The sequence below is a fragment of the Cottoperca gobio genome, chromosome 19 (assembly GCF_900634415.1).
Source record: "Cottoperca gobio chromosome 19, fCotGob3.1, whole genome shotgun sequence".
Lineage (NCBI taxonomy): Eukaryota > Metazoa > Chordata > Actinopteri > Perciformes > Bovichtidae > Cottoperca > Cottoperca gobio.
This window is the reverse complement of record NC_041373.1, coordinates 9,317,051-9,336,832: the sequence shown is the minus strand read 5'-3', so window position 1 is coordinate 9,336,832 and position 19,782 is coordinate 9,317,051. Positions and strand designations below refer to the sequence as shown.

At 40.2% G+C, this 19,782-nt stretch overlaps 1 protein-coding gene across 1 annotated transcript; it reads right to left on the bottom strand.

The window, feature by feature from the left end:
• Window positions 1–6,827: 6,827 nt before the first annotated feature.
• timp2a (TIMP metallopeptidase inhibitor 2a) lies at window positions 6,828–19,199 on the bottom strand. The gene is made up of 5 exons (XM_029456247.1): window positions 18,798–19,199; window positions 11,710–11,810; window positions 11,499–11,607; window positions 9,224–9,348; window positions 6,828–8,838 (listed from the first exon to the last, which is right to left on the bottom strand). Exons 1-5 carry the CDS (start codon window positions 18,937–18,939, stop codon window positions 8,641–8,643), a joined length of 675 nt encoding a protein of 224 aa, XP_029312107.1. The 5' UTR covers window positions 18,940–19,199; the 3' UTR covers window positions 6,828–8,640.
• Between the last annotated feature and the right edge of the window lie 583 nt (window positions 19,200–19,782).

Here is a 19,782-nt window from a genome sequence, read left to right as displayed (position 1 = left end):
TTGTCTCTGTTCTTGTCTCGTTAGACCTCAGTGCTGCTTTCGATACTGTTGATCAGGACATTCTACTACAGAGGCTGGAACATTGGGTTGGCATAAAAGGAACCGCACTAAGCTGGTTCAAGTCCTATTTATCTGAGCGATCTCAATTTGTACTTGTTAACGATAAATCCTCCATGACAGCCAAAGTCAGTCTTGGAGTTCACCTTATATATGCTTCCTTTGTGAAATATTATAAGGAACCACTCTATAATCTTTTATTGTTATGCGGATGATACCCAATTATATCTATCAATTAAACCAGATGAAACCAATCAATTGGCTAAACTTCAAGCATGCCTTAAGGACATAAAAACTTGGATGTCTAGCAACTTTTTGATGTTAAACACAGACAAAACTGAAGTTATTATACTTGGCCCTAAACGCCTCCGAAACGCATTTTCTAATGATATAGAAGCTCTGGATGGCATTAATTTGGCCTCCAGCACCACTGTAAGGAATCTTGGCGTCATCTTTGATCAAGATCTGTCATTTAACTCCCACATAAAACAAATCTCAAGGACTGTCTTCTTTCATCTACGTAACATTGCAAAAATAAGACACATCCTGTCTCAAAATTATGCAGAAAAACTAGTCCATGCATTTGTTACTTCAAGGCTGGATTACTGCAACTCATTGTTATCAGGTTGTCCCAAAAAGTCGCTTAAGACTCTTCAGTTGATCCAAAATGCAGCAGCACGTGTATTGACAAGAACAAGGAAACGGGATCATATTACTCCTGTTCGGGAGGCAGACACACTCTCCACATTTAAAAGCAGGCTAAAGAATTTCCTTTTTGATAAAGCTTATAGTTAGGGCTGGCTCAGGTTTGCCCTGGATCAGCCCCTAGTTATGCTGCTATAGGCTTAGACTGCCGGGGGACACCTCCCTGCTCTCTTCCTTCTCTTCCTCTCTCCTCCCCTCCCTCTCTTCTTCTCCCTCTCTATCTGTATGCATTTATGTAAATGTATGTTACTAACTCATCATCCGGGGCATCATCCCCGGAGTTTCTGTCTCTCATGTGGCAGGTTGCCACTGATAAAGTTTACGTCAGGATCAGGAATCGTGGCTGCGCCTGCTGCCCTGGTCCTGCTGGATACCGGGAAGCCTTTTTGACATTTTCCTGGATTCATCCATACTTTCACTTTTTTTCAACACAACATAATTTCTGTCAAATGTTGTATTTGTACTATGTTGTTTATCCTGTACACACGACATCTATTGCACGTCTGTCCGTCCTGGGAGAGGGATCCCTCCTCAGTTGCTCTCCCTAGGGTTTCTTCCATTTTTCCCCCTTTAATTATGGAGTTTCTTTTAGGAAGTTTTTCCTTGTGCGATGCGAGGGTCTAAGGACAGAGGGTGTCGTAACCTGTACAGTCTGTAAAGCACACTGAGACAAATGTATAATTTGTGATTTTGGGCTATACAAATAAATTTGATTTGATTTGATTTTGATTTGATTAAACTTGTGAGAAACTAATCACAGAATTACAAATGAGCAAAACTAATTCGATTTTAATAAGATTTATTTCAAATGTAAAACACATAAATAAGAAAACAAAACAAGAACATGAAACTCTCAATAAACAACCTAATTATGTATTCCTGAAAAGGAGTAGGAGGAAGGAAATACTTTTTAAAAATAATATATTTTATCAATCAACTTTATGCAAAAATTAGACAATCAAAACAAGAACAATACAATCAGAATAAAACCAACAAAACATCCTTCATATGCTGTATGTGAGCACAGGACAGACGTGCAACCGATGCCCTGATGAGATAAATCCTCACATTATCCAGTGTGTCTGAAAGGCTGTCCAGGTCCGCGTTCCCTCCTGGGCTCAGTACATATGAGCAGTGCTGACAGCGGCCCTGTGGCAACACTGCACCCACAAGTAGCAGTCACAGTGCCAAGTCTTTGTAGCCATGCTGGGGAACAAATATTGCACATATAAGCATATTTTGTTTCACCCCAACTACTGCCATGGTTCTCAACCATAATTAACACTTATTTACAGTCTTTAGCCCAGGGAACCGGCCCGCCAGAGTGTCCAATCCGGACCGCGGGATGATTTTGCAAATTGTAAAGATTACAGAGAAGACATTAACTGCAATTTTTCAATGAAAGTAACTGTTATTTCAAATGTGTCCACTGGGGGTCGCACACAACACTGTCAAGCAAGCAAACTGTTGATGCTGAACTGCCGGTAAAAGAACTTCTGGAGCTGGCGGGTTCTGTCAACTTTACACTCTGTGGCACCGTCATTACACAAAATGTCTTTGTCAAAAAAGGAGAAAAGTGGACACGGAGTGTAGAGTTTTCCAAGACAAATGGACCGTTTCCTATTTATTCACAGAGGTGTGTGGGAAAGCTGTGTGCTCGGTGTGTTCGCGGCAGGTTTCAGTGCTCAAAGAATATAATATTTGGCGCCACTATGAGACTCATCATGGCGAAAAATAAAACAGCTTGCAAGGACAACTGAGAAGAGAGAAGATACATGAATTGTTAGCGGGTCTGAAGAAGCAGCAGTCTGGTTTTACCCGTAGCCGAGATATCGGTGATGCAGCAGTGAAAGCTAGCTACCGTGTTGCTAGCGAAATAGCGTTAGCATCAAAGCCAGACTGTGAGGGTGAGTTCGTGAAAACATGCATGCTGAAGGCTGCAGGACTCGTGTGCCCTGAGAAGCGACAAGCTTTTGCCAACATTAGCCTGACGAGAAACACTGGCAGATAGGATTTCAGATCTTTCGGCAGAGTTAAACAGCCAGATGAAGCACAAAGTCAAGTCATTTGTTGCATTTTTTTTGTTGTGCTATGACGGACACCACAACAGCAAATTACATTTTCAGCGCTCTCGTTGGAGGGCTGCACCGGGTCGGAGTGGACTGGGCTCGTGCTGTTAGCGTGGCTACAGATGGCGCGCCATCAATGATCGGGGAAAAAGCAGGTGTGACAACTCAGAGAGAAAGTACAGGCTGCAAATGGAGGACATGGTTTTTGGACATTTCACTGTATTTCGCACCAGGAAGCGTTGTGTTGCAAGTGGTTAAAAATGGATCACGTCATGGCAGTGGTTGTCCGAACTGTTAATTTCATCCGAGCCAGAGGTCTGACTCACCTTCAGTTTGACAGCCTCCTCAGTGTAGAAGACTTACCTATAGCCTGCCATACTACACTTATTGCAAATGCTGCTTCAGACACTTTTGCACCATGAACAATATATTTCTGGGAAAATGAATACTTACTTTGGAAATATTTTAAGACATTGAACATTGTGACATATAATGTCAGTCAGCAGCTTCAGTACAAAGAGCCACAACTTTATGTATTTTTTATGTATACATTTTATACATTTACATGGCAGCGGGATAACTTAACCTTCTTCCTTAATAGTTCCCACTTTAGTTTGTGTGGTGTGGTGTCAGTTCAGGTGATCAGGATTACTACACAGATGTGGAAATGAATGTACATTTAAAAATAATTTCTATAGCTTGACGAGTTGTTTTGATCATAAAGTAAAATACTATATTGTTCAGTTCCAGATACCTGTGACTAAATGTGTTGTGCCTTTGTAGACACACTGTGATGTGTATGTTGTACACATGTGTAAATGATAAACTGATGCTTAATATTGTTGAATTTGCACTTATTTTTCTTAAGAATTTTCAGGTTGTTCATAATGTTTTGTAAAAATATAGTTAATTAAATGTGAATATTTTCAGAATGTACTTGTACTTTTTTGTACTAAAACAAAGGGGAACATTTGGAGTTGTCGTTATTTATAGGTTATTATGATATGATTTTACTGGTCCGGCCCACTTGAGATCAAATTGGGCTGCATGTGGCCCCTGAACTAAAATGAGTTTGACACCCCTGCTTTAGCCCATTCTGAATGTCTTACCTTCTGTGCATAAGGTAGTCAGGCTCCTCTGATTTGTTCTTCTCTGCTGTCCTTTGTGAATGCTGCTGCACGCTATTATCCAAGGTTTATATGTAAGCCTGTGTCGCTTCCCTTCCTTTTAGCCCAACACTTCACTACAGGGGGTCGACAAAGTGGGATTAAGCAACACTTAATGGCGACCTACAAGATTACACTTGGTGGGATTTATTCCCCCTCCACAAAAACACGAGACGACCCTTTGCAGCTATTTCCAGTCTGGCACTTGTATGACACATTTTGAATGTACAAAACTAAGACACCATAAAGGATAAAGAAAAATGAGATGACACATTTACAGTATATACATACAGTTTATATATAACAATCATTCATGGAAATATATATCCACGGTCAAGTGCAATAATCATAGATAGGGAGATCTACACCACTCCCTGTCTCTTTCATTGATGTTCACACTCAAGCTAAAAATACACAATATGATTGCCTTCATCATTCATTCTCACAGGCTGGGTACCTACTATATTCTTTTACTCTGTAAAGAAATGAAGATGTAGGATAGAAAGGAGTTAAAAGGAAACAATAGGTGGATAGAATAAGGAGGAAGATGAAAGATAGAGGGAAAGATGGACCAGTAACCCAGTTTCTGTACATGTACAGGACTGTCTCAGAAAATTTGAATATTGTGATAAAGTTCTTTATTTTCTGTAATGCAATTAAAAAAACTAAAATGTCATGCATTCTGGATTCATTACAAATCAACTGAAATATTGCAAGCCTTTTATTATTTTAATATTGCTGATTATGGCTTACAGCTTAAGAAAACTCAAAAATCCTATCTCAAAAAATTAGAATAGTTCCTCAGACCAAGTAAAAAAAAAGATTTATAACAGCAAAACAAAATCAAACATTTGAAAATGTCCATTAATGCACTCAGTACTTGGTTGGGAATCCTTTTGCACGGATTACTGCATCAATGCGGCGTGGCATGGAGGCAATCAGCCTGTGGCATTGCTGAGGTGTTATGGATGCCCAGGATGCTTCAATAGCGGCCTTTAGCTCATTAGCATTGTTGGGTCTGGTGTCTTTCAGCTTCTTCTTCACAATACCCCACATATTCTCTATGGGGTTCAGGTCAGGGGAATTGGCAGGCCAATCGAGGACAGTAATGCCATGGTCAGTACACCAGTTACTGGTGGTTTTGGCACTGTGGGCAGGTGCCAGATCATGCTGGAAAATGAATTCCTCATCTCCATAGAGCTTTTCAGCAGACGGAAGCATGTAGTGCTCTAAAATCTCTTGGTACACAGCTGCATTTACTCTGGGCTTGATGAAACACAGTGGACCAACACCAGCAGCTGACATGGCTCCCCAAACCATCGCTGACTGTGGGAACTTCACACTGGATTTCAAGCAACTTGGATTTTGCTCCTCTCCAGCCTTTCTCCAGACTCTGGCGCCTTGACTTCCAAATGAAATACAAAACTTGCTTTCGTCTGAAAAGAGGACTTTGGACCACTCTGCAACTGTCCAGTGCTTCTTTTCCATAGCCCAAGCTCCCCCAAATTCTGGAAGCGACTCTTCTTCACAATGCTGTTAAGGCTGCGGTCATCTCTCTTGGTTGTGCAGCGTTTCCTGCCACATTTCCCCCTTCCAACAGACTTTTTGTGGATGTGCTTTGAAACTGCACTCTGTGCACAGCTTGCTCTTTGAGAAATTTCTTTTTGTGTCTTACCCTCCTGATGGAGGGTGTCAATGATCGTCCTCTGGACAGCAGTCAGATCAGCAGTCTTCCCCATACTTGTGATTTAGTTTACTGAACCAAGCGTGTTTTTCAAGGCTCAGGAAACCCATGCAGGTGTTTCGAGTTAATTAGACGATTCAAGTGATTCGTTGAACACCCTACTAGTATACTTTTTCATGATATTCTAATATTTAGAGATAGGATATTTGAGTTTGAGTTAAGCTGTATGCCATAATCAGCAATATTAAAATAATAAAAGGCTTGCAATATTTCAGTTGATTTGTAATGAATCCAGAATGTATGACATTTTTGTTTTTTTAATTGCATTACAGAAAATAAAGAACTTTATCACAATATTCTAATTTTCTGAGACAGTCCTGTAGGTGTAAAATGTCATTTTTATTCCGTAACTAAAATGTTTATTGTTAGTAAATCCTGAAACCCCCCACGTATTGTTATTTAATTCCAGCTGTTTTTACTTCAAAAAGTCTTTCATTTCACCACACTATTTTGCCAGAGACCATTTCATTTCATCACATCCTATTTGTCAATCATGATGAACAGGACAGAGCCAGTTATGTGATCATTTTGATAAACAGTTCAGACCAAAATAACAGCCAATTACACAACAGTGTCTGAACTGCCCGCTTTAAAATATGTTTACATTTTGAACACCATGACCAGCCTTTTACATGAAATTGCTTCATTGACACAAAACAAAGATGTTAAATCTAAATCCTTAACATAATTAATGAAGGGCTTCCATATATTTTTTAATATATGCTGTTTAGTCTTTACTATACAAGTTATCCTTTCTAATGGAAGGCTTGAACACATTGAGTAGTGCTTGGTCTGGGAATGTGTTCCAGAACAGTGTAATACATCTTTCTGCGTAAAGCCAGCTACTTGAATTATGCAAATAAAGACTTTTATCACGATGAAAGTGGAATTAAATGAAACTGTTATTATAAACAGACATTTTGTAATTAAATGTTAACTTCATAATTTAGGACAAAGCAAGTTTGTTTCATATTGTCTTACTGTATTTATTTAGACATTTTTGAACACTATGGGCCTTAGTTTTATCCTTCACCACTTCACCAAAATTGTATCAGCAAACACTCAAAAACACTCACACAGGCGGAGTTTATTCTTTCAAACGTGTGGTTTTTATTTGATAATACTGAATATTTTGTCCTTCGCCCGGACTTACACAAAGCATCAAACACATGCACAGTCCTCTATTCACACAAGGTACCCATTTCTCATTTCTCTACACCTCTCCAAAAATGATTAATCTCTCTCACTCTCACGTTACTCCAGCGCAAGAGGACCTTCTCACCTCGACACTACAGCTAAACACATCGTAGACAAAGACAGCGAAAACACACAGAAATCATGACAGGTATAATAATAACACTGAAAAAAACACAAAGTAATGGAAAATGGAAAGAGTTTACTTTTAAATTATGCCTCTAATACTCCATCATATATATATTTTTTTGTTAGCTTGAGGTGTATAAAACAGCACTGTAAACTTTGATTGAGTAACTTGCTTTCTATGACAGCGATAAAGCTTTTATTAATAACTGGAAGGAGCAGGAAAGATGAGTCAAAGCTAACATTAAGCATGTAAAGACCTTATTACTCATGAAATGAACCGTCTGCGAGAATATATTGGCAAATCATTAAACTGCTGTTGGCATTTACAATCAACAGATAATACAAAGACACTGAAATAACATCCAACAAAGCTCTTTTTTGTTTCTCTTTCACACATAAAACCTGCAAAAAGATCCCTTATATCCGAACCTCTCACGCGCCACATTTTTTGTTTTTCTTCTATTGCAAGTACTATTTTATCTGTTATGACAAAGATAGCAAGAATAAGTGAATAGGGATCACCAAAAGCACTCAAAATAGGAGAAATCTGCACCTGAGGTGGATCTGTCGGTCGGGGCGAACTATAATAACTGTCACATCAGAGTGCTCAGGCTCTTGTCTTTACTGGATCCTCAAAAAAGTGCAAATCTAGTTCTAATGCAGTAAATAATAATCATCAAGTAACAACAAAACTAGTATATGCATAGGTACTGTACAGCTACATAGTGGGGGTAACAAGGGAGAGGGGTGAAGACGAGATGAAGAAGAGAAATTTGGGATATTTCTGATTGGACTGCGGGGCAGAGAGCAGGTTTTTAAATTTAAAGTGCTCATCTTTACACAGCATAGACTGGTCCAGTGAGGCCTGTGACGATCACAGACTTAAAATCACCACAAGAGAAGACTTTTCACCGAATGAAACCAGAAAAGATCAGCCATGCAAGATGACTCATGTTCTTTTAAAAGAAAACCCTGTCGTGGGAGTCCCAGCAGAGAAGACGAGAGAGTAACTAAAAGTGTTCGGACAGAGAGAGCGCGACAATCATCTAAAAAAAAGGCAACTTGGAATTTGGCTTTGGAATAAAATAGAGAATGAGGTAATAAAAGTAAGAAACACGATGGGTAACGAATGATCGTCCGTAGATCGGGGATTGATTGTTGGAGTCGGAGGGCAGAGCTGTTAAAGCGCTTTGCGGGGCAGGAAGTGCTCTGTCTCACCGAGAATTTATATCCTCCTGACGCCAGCCTCAGGAGGAAGTTACATCATCACTTGACCAGTCTATGTCTCATGATGCGATTTTATTTGTTTTTACAGAACCGCTGTGTCTGAGAAGAACCTCCGAGCCTCTTCAGTTAAAGTTGAGCAATGCTGAGGTCGCTTTCTCTGACTGAAATGCTAACAGACAACAAATACAAAGAGAGGATGAAGGTTGTTTTCAGACCAGCAGGTAATTTCAGTCACATAAGCTTTGCCTTTTTTAAACAGAAATCACTTTGCTGATGTTGTTATCTTTAATTTCAATGGAACCGTTTACATTTATTTTCCAGACAGTGGGCAGTCAGGCGTGCCACGCGACTAAGGGTCGTCAGCGTCCAGGAACTCCTTCTTGGGCGACGCAATGCCGCGGTACCAGGAGCAGGAGCCGTCCACCCGCTTCACGCAGGCGTAGTGGTTGGCCTGGCGTCCGTGTACCTGCTTCTCGATCATCATGTCCGTCCACAGACACTCCTCAGGAGCAGAGATCTCGCAGGGCAAAGAGGGACAGCGCACAATCTGCAGAGACACACAGGACAATCACCCTATACTGTGTGCACAATCTGCTGAGTCATGTTAAGTCAACTTATGATACCGTCGTATTTTACACATTCACAGTAGGGCTGGTTGTTATTTGAAACTACGACAATTTATTTACATTATATGTTATACTGTTTTATTAAAGTTTAAACTGTTACATTTCTCTATAAATACAGCACGCAGCAAAATCCTCTCATATAAGATGCTCAAAACCAATAAATATTTGTCTTTTTTTTAAATGAATGACTCATCGCATGTTTGTTGTTGTGGCTCATGTCTCATCTCATTTGGTCTGTTATGTCTGACTTTAAGAGCGGGGACTCTGGGAGATAAACCATGGATACACAGACAGTCACTGCCTTACCTTGCAATCACAGCCCATCTGGTAGCGCTGGCTCAAGCCCTTCTTCTGGGTGTTGCTCAAGGAGTCCCAGGGCATGATGTAATCACACAGGGTCACATGCATGCGCCCGTCGGCCTCGGCCTTGCCTGAAAAAAAAACGAAACAGCGATAAAAACGTAACAGTGACAATTCAGACATAACAAGATCACACATGCATCAATGTAAAAGCTCTCATTGGACAAAAGGTCACAAACTGCGAGCGTCAGGCAACAGATTCACAGGTAAAACTGATCAAATCTGTGCCTGCAGGCATCAACACAGACCGCCAGTCCTCTGTGTGAAAAGATGGAGCGTATGTTTCACGCATGAGTGGCACCAGTCAAAACAAGAAGATATTCAACTCGAGTTTACAGATCTGCTCACATCACCGCTATCTGTCTGCAGAGCAACTCTCAACATGTTGGAGTCTTTACAGCACTGACTCACGTTTCACTGGAACTCTTCCAACTGTGTTAACCCTTCAAACTGAAGAGAGGATGAATGGTTTTAAAAGACGCCCGAGTCTGCAGAAAGTTAACTGTCCCACTTTCCCACTGCTCAAGTCCTGCAGTCTGCGAGAGAGAGAGGAAATGCTGGCTTCAGCAGTTCCTCCTCTTACAACTCTCTGTAATTAGGGCCCAGTGTTTGCGGGTGCATCTCTGTCTGCGATGGGGAAACCAGAGCATGCATGACATCATGATGCTCTGTGTCTCCTCTACGCGCTGTACTACGTCTCATTCTGCTCCTTTAAATCACAACACCAACCAACAAAACATTACAAAAAAGGGATAGTTTGACATTTTGGAAAATATGCTTCTTCACTCTCTGGTGGACAGTTGGATGAGAAGATTGATATCAAACTAAGCAATTTATAGCAGCAAAAATATTTTCACTGCTTGACCTTGTTGTCAGGAAGCCCTTTCCCACGGGGAACTAAAGCCATTATCTATGCTTTTCTTCATTGACAAAAACAGTAAATTCTACAGAACAAGGAAGTTGCCGGTCTAACGCTGCCTCTGTTGATTACTTTGTTCTTGTTATTAAGAAACTTTGGAAAATCCGAACTAACGCTTTAAAAACACCAAAGTCACACTGTAACCAACTAGATAAAAAATATATTTTGCTGCTGCCCCGTCCACAGCAGTACTAGGACTATGAATAAGTACCTCAAGCAACCTCACTTCAAAACAATCCGAACTATCCCTTTAAGGTTTTTGGTCTTGAAAAATAAGTGGCTTATAAAACTTATCAACACTGGAGTTGAAGAAAGGCTATGCAGAGTCAATTGGAATAAAAAGGTCTTGGACAGTCACAATACATCCAGCCCACTAGAAAATGCTCTCTTCGTGCTGTTATGTTGTAGAGTGAAATATTTTATTTTCATCTCATGGTCATCGTCATCTCAAGCAGGTTGAACAAGATAAACAGAATGTTACAACTCTCAGGAGCTCAAGCTGCTACACAACAGACAAGGTCACTCCCAGTCTCCACAGGGTTTAGTGAGCAGCATATCATTATCCATAATTACATAAACAGTTACTCCAACACACAACATGGCCGGCTAAGTCTTTATTCAATGCCATGTTTGTCTGCCAGGCTGTTTACACCTGGAGGTCGATATGTGATTATCTGTCTGTCTTTTCATTCTTTCACTTTTTGTATACTTATAATACTTATACTTATATACTTATAATATATATATATATATATATATATATATATATATATATATATATATATATATACCAGAATCCAAAGTAACACATTTCTAATACTATTTACAAAGATATAAAACAGAGAGAAGCAAATAAACTAATATTTAGTATTTTTACTATATAAATTACTTAAATAATTACCATTATTTAAATGTAATGCCAATCAAGCAACTGACTAAATGCAGTGTATGCTTAAAGGAACAGTTGAACGTTTTGTAAAATACGCTTATTGGCCTTCTTTCTGAGAGTTAGATGAGAAGATTGATTAATAACTCTGAATTTGGAGCTACTGCCAGGAGTTGTTAGCTTAGCTTAGCTTAGCATAAAGACTGGAAACAGAGGGAAACAAATAGCCTGGCTCTGTCCAAAGGTGACAAAATCCATCTACCATCATCTTTAAAGCTCAATTATTAACACGTCATATCTTGTTTGTATACAAAAACAGATAAGTGTAAGACAAATTGAGTTTTTACATTTCTGTACAGATTTAAGAAATCTCTCCAGAAACAAAGCTGACATAAAACATTATCAGTAGTACGCACCTGAGATCAAGTACTCCTTCTTGCCGGTGACATCCAAGGTAACGCCACAGACAGCAGACACAGGAGCAGTGAAGATGGCATCGATGTCCTGGTTAGGTCCCTTGAACATCTGGAACAACAACCACAGCCAGCGGGTCAAAGGTCAGAATGAAGGAGTCAAAGTCTGAGCATCCAAATACTTTGGTGGATACTCTGATCAGTTTATTCTTACCTTGATCTGTTTGACCTCATACTGGATCCTCTTGATGGGGTTCCCATAGACATCATTCCCAGAATCCACCTCTCTCTCGCCCACCACCTTCGCTCGAATCACTGTTGAGGAAACAGAAGAACACGGCGCCAGATTACATGATGTTACATGATCCCACCGTCAAAAGACAGGACGTGGATGCGAAAAAGACAAAACCAATACATTTTCCAATAAAAGGATGCAGAAAACTGCTGTAAGCAACCAGATATGTGAACAAGGAGTTCTTTGGAAAGAAATCATGGACTGAGGCTGCTCATGTGAAAAGACTAGAGCCCGAACAATATTAGTTCATTATAGATATATTGGCTTCTTCTTATATGTATATCAGCCGATAAATAACAAGGAATTGAAGTACAGAAATGCCAAATATATGTTTTGAATCAATATCTGCAGTTTATTTATCAACTGTAAAATGTCCTGCTTAGTACATGTCTTGGGTACCAATTCAAAAATGGTTATGTTAAGTTATTTAAAGAAATTAAAATTGTTCAATACATCATTATTTTTCAAACTCAGTAAAAACCTCAAAAGACATCTCATGTCTTCATTTTCTTTATTAGAAGTGTTCTTTAACTAGTTAGCTTAGAAAAATTCATATAAATCAACATTAATAATTAAAAAAATTATAAGTTATTATATAAATACCCTATAAATTATAAGATATGTAGGGTTGCAAAATAATTTTTTTGGATTATTTATTATTTCTTAGTTACATTAAAATGCTGATCACAATTTCAGAAATTCCTAACATCACGTTAGGATTTCTGAAATTGTGATCAGCATTTTTACGATTATATTTATTGTTACAACCAAACAATAAATTAATGTAACTAAGAAATACTAATCATCAATAATCAAAATATTTTTTATTTGCAACCCTACATAAAATTTATAGGGTATTTAAATAATAACTTGTAATTATTTTTTTTGTTTTGTTTTGCCTGACCAACAGAGATATTCAGTTCACAATTCTATAAAACACAGAAAAGCAGCAAATTCTCACATCGGAGAATCTGTCTGCAGAGAATATTTGGCATTTTTGCTTGAATGATTTAAAACAACTTGACGACAGAAGGGCAGATTGACCAAAACAACACAGCTGCTTGAAGTCTCATGTGCACATACCACATAAGATCGAAAGCAGCCCAGTCAATGAAAAACCAACTAAGGGTCCCCATTGGGTCCAAAACTGCATGAGGGCCAGACACATAAACTGACTTGGCCTGCAGCACGAAGCTTCCTGCTTCCAAACATGACCAGGAAACTGTCAAAGGAGCAGAATTAAGGAGTACAACCTGAAAGCTGATCTGCAGAGAGAGCAAGTGGGCCAGAGGCATGTTTCTCACTGTGTGTGTGTGTGTGTGTGTGTGTGTGTGTGTGTGTGTGTGTGTGTGTGTGTGTGTGTGTGTGTGTGTGTTTTAATGGCCTTACTGACTACATCAAGCTTCAGCTATGCTTAGGACATTTATTCAGAATGGAAAATATGAGCCATAGAGGAAGAAAAAAACCCTAAAATAAGCAGGAACAGAGGACACATAGATAAACACACACACACACACACACACACACAACACACACACACACACACACACACACACACACACACACACACACACACACACACACACACACACACAGTGTGCTCTTACACCCTGGGGTTCAGTTTATGACTTGGAGCAGACACAAATATGGGGGTTCATGGCTCTCAAAGTTAATAATGTCTCCTGCTCTTCTGCTCCTTTCCTCCCCTTCTTCCTCTTCCCTTTTTCAATCTCCTTTCCTTGTCCAGGAGGCATGCTTTTCTGCACATCTAATTACAATTTTATAGATTGAACGATCAACGTCAGAAAAGTGAAAAATGATCACATTTTCCCAGAGTGGAAGGTGACATCTTCAAGTAGCTTCTTGATGAATTCCCTCTCTCTCTCCGACAGGGGAAGCAACATCCTGCATCAACCTTATAAAGTGATAATATGTCAACGTTGTGTTTAAAGCTTGTCTCGTTGCCCAGGAGTGGCCATAAAACAAATCTAATAATGCAGGTTTTAATAACAAAAGTTATAAGTTAATGTTTTAAAAATGTATTACATGCTTAGAAATGTCAAAAACGACGACACAATATGTTTAATGTTTTGTTGAGTTGTGTACTTACATAATACCAAATGTTTCAACTATTTTTTAAAACCAGAGAAGTGCTTAATTTTAATCAAGGTAACAAACTGTTTCATTTGGTTGCTTGTAATGGCGTCATGTACCCTTTGTGCATGTGTCAGCGTTGTGGTTGTCTGCCAGAAGCCGTCCTAAAATTGACTCTTTTAAGCCACATTCTTTCTTGTACATTATTGACTGTATATTTTTACTGGATGAAGGATTTTAGTCCTCGGACTTCTGGATCTTAAGTTATCAGAGAAACAAGCTGAGCTAACGTTAGCGGCAGCCGTCAGAGAATTACAGATTTTTAACGTGAAACTTTATTCAGTGTCAATGACGTCAATGGTGGTGAAGACAACAACTCCCATGATCCCACGCTACTTCACAACATCACCAACCACTCGCCTTCTGTTATGGTTTTGATTGAGAGACTCCTGACTGAACATGACATGTTGTGTGTTTAAGTTGATATCAAAATAACAGGTTTTGCCAGACAGATTACACATTTGCAATTTAGATAAATGAAAGAGAAGAAGATAAAAGATTTGATGATGAAGAGATGACCAAATCCACGATACAATAGAGCCAGCTATACGCACTGATAGCTGTCATTATAAAGTCATGTATCAGTGCGTCAGAGAAACCAATCCTAGTTCCTCACAAGCAAACTGCATTTTATTTCCACTCTGATGTTTATGCAAATATGCAGCAGCAGCCAGAGTACACACACACACACACACACACACACACACACACACCTGGCTGGCACTCTCTCCTGCATTCCTCTGTTTTTCCGCTCTCATTTCCTGACCTCATTCGGTGCCACAAACTAATGAGCAAAGAATCAGCAGCAGGACACAATACTGAGGGGAAATTACCCCGTTGTTCACGTGGTTTGCTATAATGGGAGCTTATCTGTCTACCTTGGTGTTGCAGACATGTTTACTTCTCAGTTTTACCCCCTGCAATAAAGCCAAAGTGGATCATCCTGTGCAGTCTAAACAGCGTGTTGCGGAGGCGGCTGACTGCACAGCGTGATGCTAAACCAGCACGAATACCGGGAGACCCGCAGGCGAGCTTCACCGCAGATTGATCCTAAAGTCATCTGATCAGCAGCAGTCAATCAGCAGCCAGGAGCCCCCTCCATGAACCACCAACTGACCCACATTACTCCCGCTCCCCTACCCTCCCGACCAGGACGACATTTAATGACTTGTACATACGTATCAGTTGCACTACGCAATGTTTTCCATGCAAACCCCGTATGAACGAACACACACACACACACACACACACACACACACACACCACATCCTAAGTGCCCCCCCATTCAACCCCACCGCATGACTATCCATTTCTTTTTTCATACTCCAGTGACCACCAAATCTTCGCCGACTTTCCTGATGTGGTTTGTCCAGCTCCAGACGTACGTGGGCCGGCTGTTTATCATTTGACCAGAGACAAACCTCCCACATGACCTCTGACAACATCTGCATGAAGACCTGTGCAGTAAAGATGAAAGCTTCCTTTGTGTAACTGCCAACTATTTTGATAATAAATTACTTGTTCAAGTCATTTTTCATACAAAACGGTCAGAAAATGCTGTTTTCAGCTTCTCCACTTTTCTCTGTTTTATATCATATGAAGCTGAATGTCTTTGGGTTTTGGACTGACGACACAAGACATTTAAAAACATCCCCTTAAACTGGGATTTTGGGGCCCGTTTCCTTCTCCATTGAAAATGTCTAAGGAGGGTGTTGTATGGTGTACAGGTTGTAATTGGGCTATATAAATAACATTTGATTGATTTATTTGACATATTCCTATATTTTCTGACATAAAAAAAAAAAAACATTAGACAGATTAATCAATAATAAAAATAACCATTAGTTGAAGCCCTAGATGACGGTAACAATATTTATCATCAAACGATATTGGCTTTTTGTGCATATTTCCTTCTTTACTTCTAGTGTTATATATTGTCATTTATGTGTTTGATTTATGGATTACTAACAATTACAGAAAATTGACCATCAAAATATCCCAGACCCTAACTTGTCTTTTCCAACCAACAGTCCAAAACACATAAATATTACATTTGCAATTATATAAAACAGAGAAAAAGCAGCATTGCTTTAATACTATAATATTTAAAGTAGCATTTATTGTTCTTTTGGCCTCTTGCGGTCAGTGAAACAAGATGTAAACACGACGCTGACATATCATCCTATCAACCTTCTAATTAGATATGACAAACTTGCTCATTTATAACCAGCAGATACAGAGCAACTTTATCATTCATTTTGAGTCGTGTTCACGTAGCATGATGGATTTTAACCTTATATTCTCTCTACCAACTCCTGAGGGAAATAACTGTCTCTCTCTCTCTCCTACGTTCTTCAGCTATTCTCTAACTGTGTCTGTCTGCTGTTTAATGCTGAGCAGGAAGTGTACAGTGGGTTTTGTGTTGCTTTTTCATTGGCAACAGCTGCTCGCTGCTACTGGAGACAATGTTGATGGAGAGCGGTGGGAATGAATCAAAATGTGGGCCAGAAAACCAAAACAATGAGCCAAAATGTCAATTAGTGCAGATATAATTTCCAGTGAAGTTCACTTCAACTCTTAATAAACCATTTATTAGGGATCTGCGTAAAAAAACAAAAAGTGTATGTAAAGACAATTAAAATACAAATCTGATAAAATTATACATTTTCTATTGCAACTAGTTGCGCTTGTTAATTACTTTTCATGAAGAAAACACAAATATATATATATTAATTATATATATGTAATAACGCACGCACGCACACACACACACACACACACACACACACACACACACACACACACACACACACACACACACACACACACACACACAAATAGAGACTTGCAGAGTCAGTGTGTTGTTGCATGTCCACTCCTGCAAACAGCAGGGTGACTCTGTTCTTCCACAACGCCCAGCCTCCGGACAGTCTGCTGGGCAGGGCTGCCGGGGAAGTTCCCCTTTGTGGGCAACAGATTTATGTGAAAAGAGGATGTTTGTCTCTGCACATGTGTGAGTGTGTGTGTGTGATTGTGTGGTAGGTACATGACACAGCTACATTTTAATGGCTTGTGGTCTTAACCTAGAGCATCATTTAGCATTTAAAACAGAAGGTGACACACGCACGCTGCCGACCCCTGCTTGTACAGTATGTGTGTGAACACGCAACGAGTGGGATCCAATTTCACCAAAACAAACATCAAATTGTCAGACCACATAACTGTTGACAAAGTCACTTTGTTGTTGCCTACTTGCACATTCTGGGCAACCAGACAACCAACTCTATTCTGATTCTTTGCTCTTTGCAAGCCTGCAAAAAAAAAACATCTCTGCCTTGCGGTTAAGATCCTGCAAAACCGCAGGTTCATCCTTAGATCCACCCTGAAACCGTTGCTGGACAAAGACATCTACCAGTGTGCCCTTAAAGTGCATCCTCCCTCCTGACAAAAGCGTATGGACTCATAACGCCTTTAAAAACAACATGAGCACACCAGACATAAATACACCTCTGCTGTTAGACTGCCAGCTCAGCAATAGATTGAGTCACACCTGAAAATAAAGATGTCATTTTGCAATGTGAAATTGCAGGTATACAAATCCTACTCACAAACACACACCCATTCATGTGGAAGTGTGTGTGTGAATAAGGAGTCAAGAGAATGAAGAAAAGATGGAGCCAAAGTAGTGTGGTCGTGGAGTTTCTCATTCTCAAGGATACCATACATATTTTAACTTGGACCGTGACTTTTATAGCTTTTTCCTCCTAAAACACACCCTGAACTGACAGCCAGATGTCATCTGTAGCCAGAGTGTGTGTGTGTGTGAGCGTCCACCATGCATGGCTGCAGGCCTGCAGTTGTGTGTGTGTGTTTGTCCCTGAGTTACACCGGAGCAAAAGTTGGGAAAACCCCAGCAGCATTCCTGTAATTCCTCCCAGCACCACCCCTCACAGGAAGAAACAGGGCAGGAATGGAAATTTTAAAAAAGAAGAGGAAAGCTCGTGGTGTGACATATTTCTGTGGTTTAGATTCAAAACCCCCCCACCCAAAAAAACATTTCTCTTCACATTCTCCATCCCTTGTCCTCCTCTCTGCTCTTTCCCTCCTTGTCTCTTTATTCCCTCTCTTGTGCCACGTTGCCCTGCAAAAGCCAGGCATGCTGCTTTGTCCCGGAGCAGCTGAGGGGTGAAGCCACACTCTGCTCTGGACCTGAGATGTTATGTACAGTGATGGGCCCAGACTGTGTATTACACTGACTTACACAAACATAGTGCTCTTACACCATGAGATACAACACTTATAGTCCTCTTATTGTTTATTATAGAGGACTGCAGTGATATATTACGATTACAATCAGTAGAGATAATTACCATAAAGTTAATTATTATACTAACCGGTGCTATTTAACTCCTTGTCGTGGTGTTAAAATTAATTTTATGGAGACTTTACTTCAAAATGAGCATGCGTGTGTGTTTGCGTCTCTTCATAACATGCCTCCATGAAACCTAAAAAACATTTTCTAATGCTGTGCTTCCCCAAATGGCTACTTTGGTGTTTTGGAAGTCTATTGTTATGAACATGACATGAAAAAACATGACAATGGGAACTGCGCGTGTGTGCAACCTGGAGGCAATGCAAACTGTCTGGCCATGGCCTTGAGGAGGACATTCCACCTTCAGGTTTTCCAGCGGTTTCCAGCTGCTTCTATGAGCCCATTCAGCGCGCACCGGAGGCGGGCTGACCGGCTGCAACCCGCCGCTGTAGCTCCCGGTATCTGCGCAGGAGCCTGGTGCAACATGGGCTAGTCAAACAACAACAACAACAACAACAACAGTCCACGGTGCTGTACTCACCTACGTCGGCGTTGCAGAACGCCTGTTGCGGGTGTACCGGAGCGCAGCTGCACGCTTCCGCGAGCTCCTCCGCCCGCCACAGGACCAGCAGCGCGAGCGTGCAAAGGATGCCGTTAACGGAAAACGGCATTTTTATAAACATTGATGCGACGTCTTTTCAGCCTCTTCGTTTCTGTGCTGCGCAGATGCGTTGCAGTGTAGTTCCAGCGGCAGGCAGCAGTCCCCCCTCCGCTTTCTCTTGTTTTGAACCGACAGAAACAACCTGGTAAACAACACCGGGCGGTCTGCTCGCTCAGCTCCGGTGTGACGGTGAGGTTTCGCTGTGTGCTCTGTGGAACCAGGAGGTGTCTTGGCTGGTGTCTGCAGCTGTCTGTCTTTTAGGGAGTGTTTTCGTTTCTAGGATCAAGGCGGTTTTATAAAGCAGCCCGTACGGCTCCTCCCCCTGGTGGTACCGGATGACCGGCAGGGGGCGTTACACATCTGTATTTGTAATATAACTAACCGTTAATAAGCAGTTTGATTAGAAACGGGAAGACAATCTAATAAAATGTACTGCACACAAATCTGTCACTGATGATGTTTCCTAATTTACAGTGGTACAGTTTGGAGGTACTTGTACATCACTTAGAGTATTTAAATGTTATGCTAATTTATACTTCTACTCCACTTCATTCAAGCAGGTAATATTGTACTTGTAAAAAAACTACATTTACTTAACAATTTGAGTTACTGGTTAGCAAATCAGTACATTTGTTTTGAATGTCTTATAAAATACAAAACACTATGAAAAATAAGAAATAGTGGTTCTTTGCACTTTAACAGTTTTAACAAAGAAAGATTTCCTCACTAAACTTTTCAGTGTTTCATTTTTAAATGATCAAATATTTCATAATAAAAGCACAGATTTGGTTATTTGTGATGGGGAACCTTTAGTTATCTTTTCTCTGATTAATCCCTTTATGACCACTGAGATTTATCTAGTAAC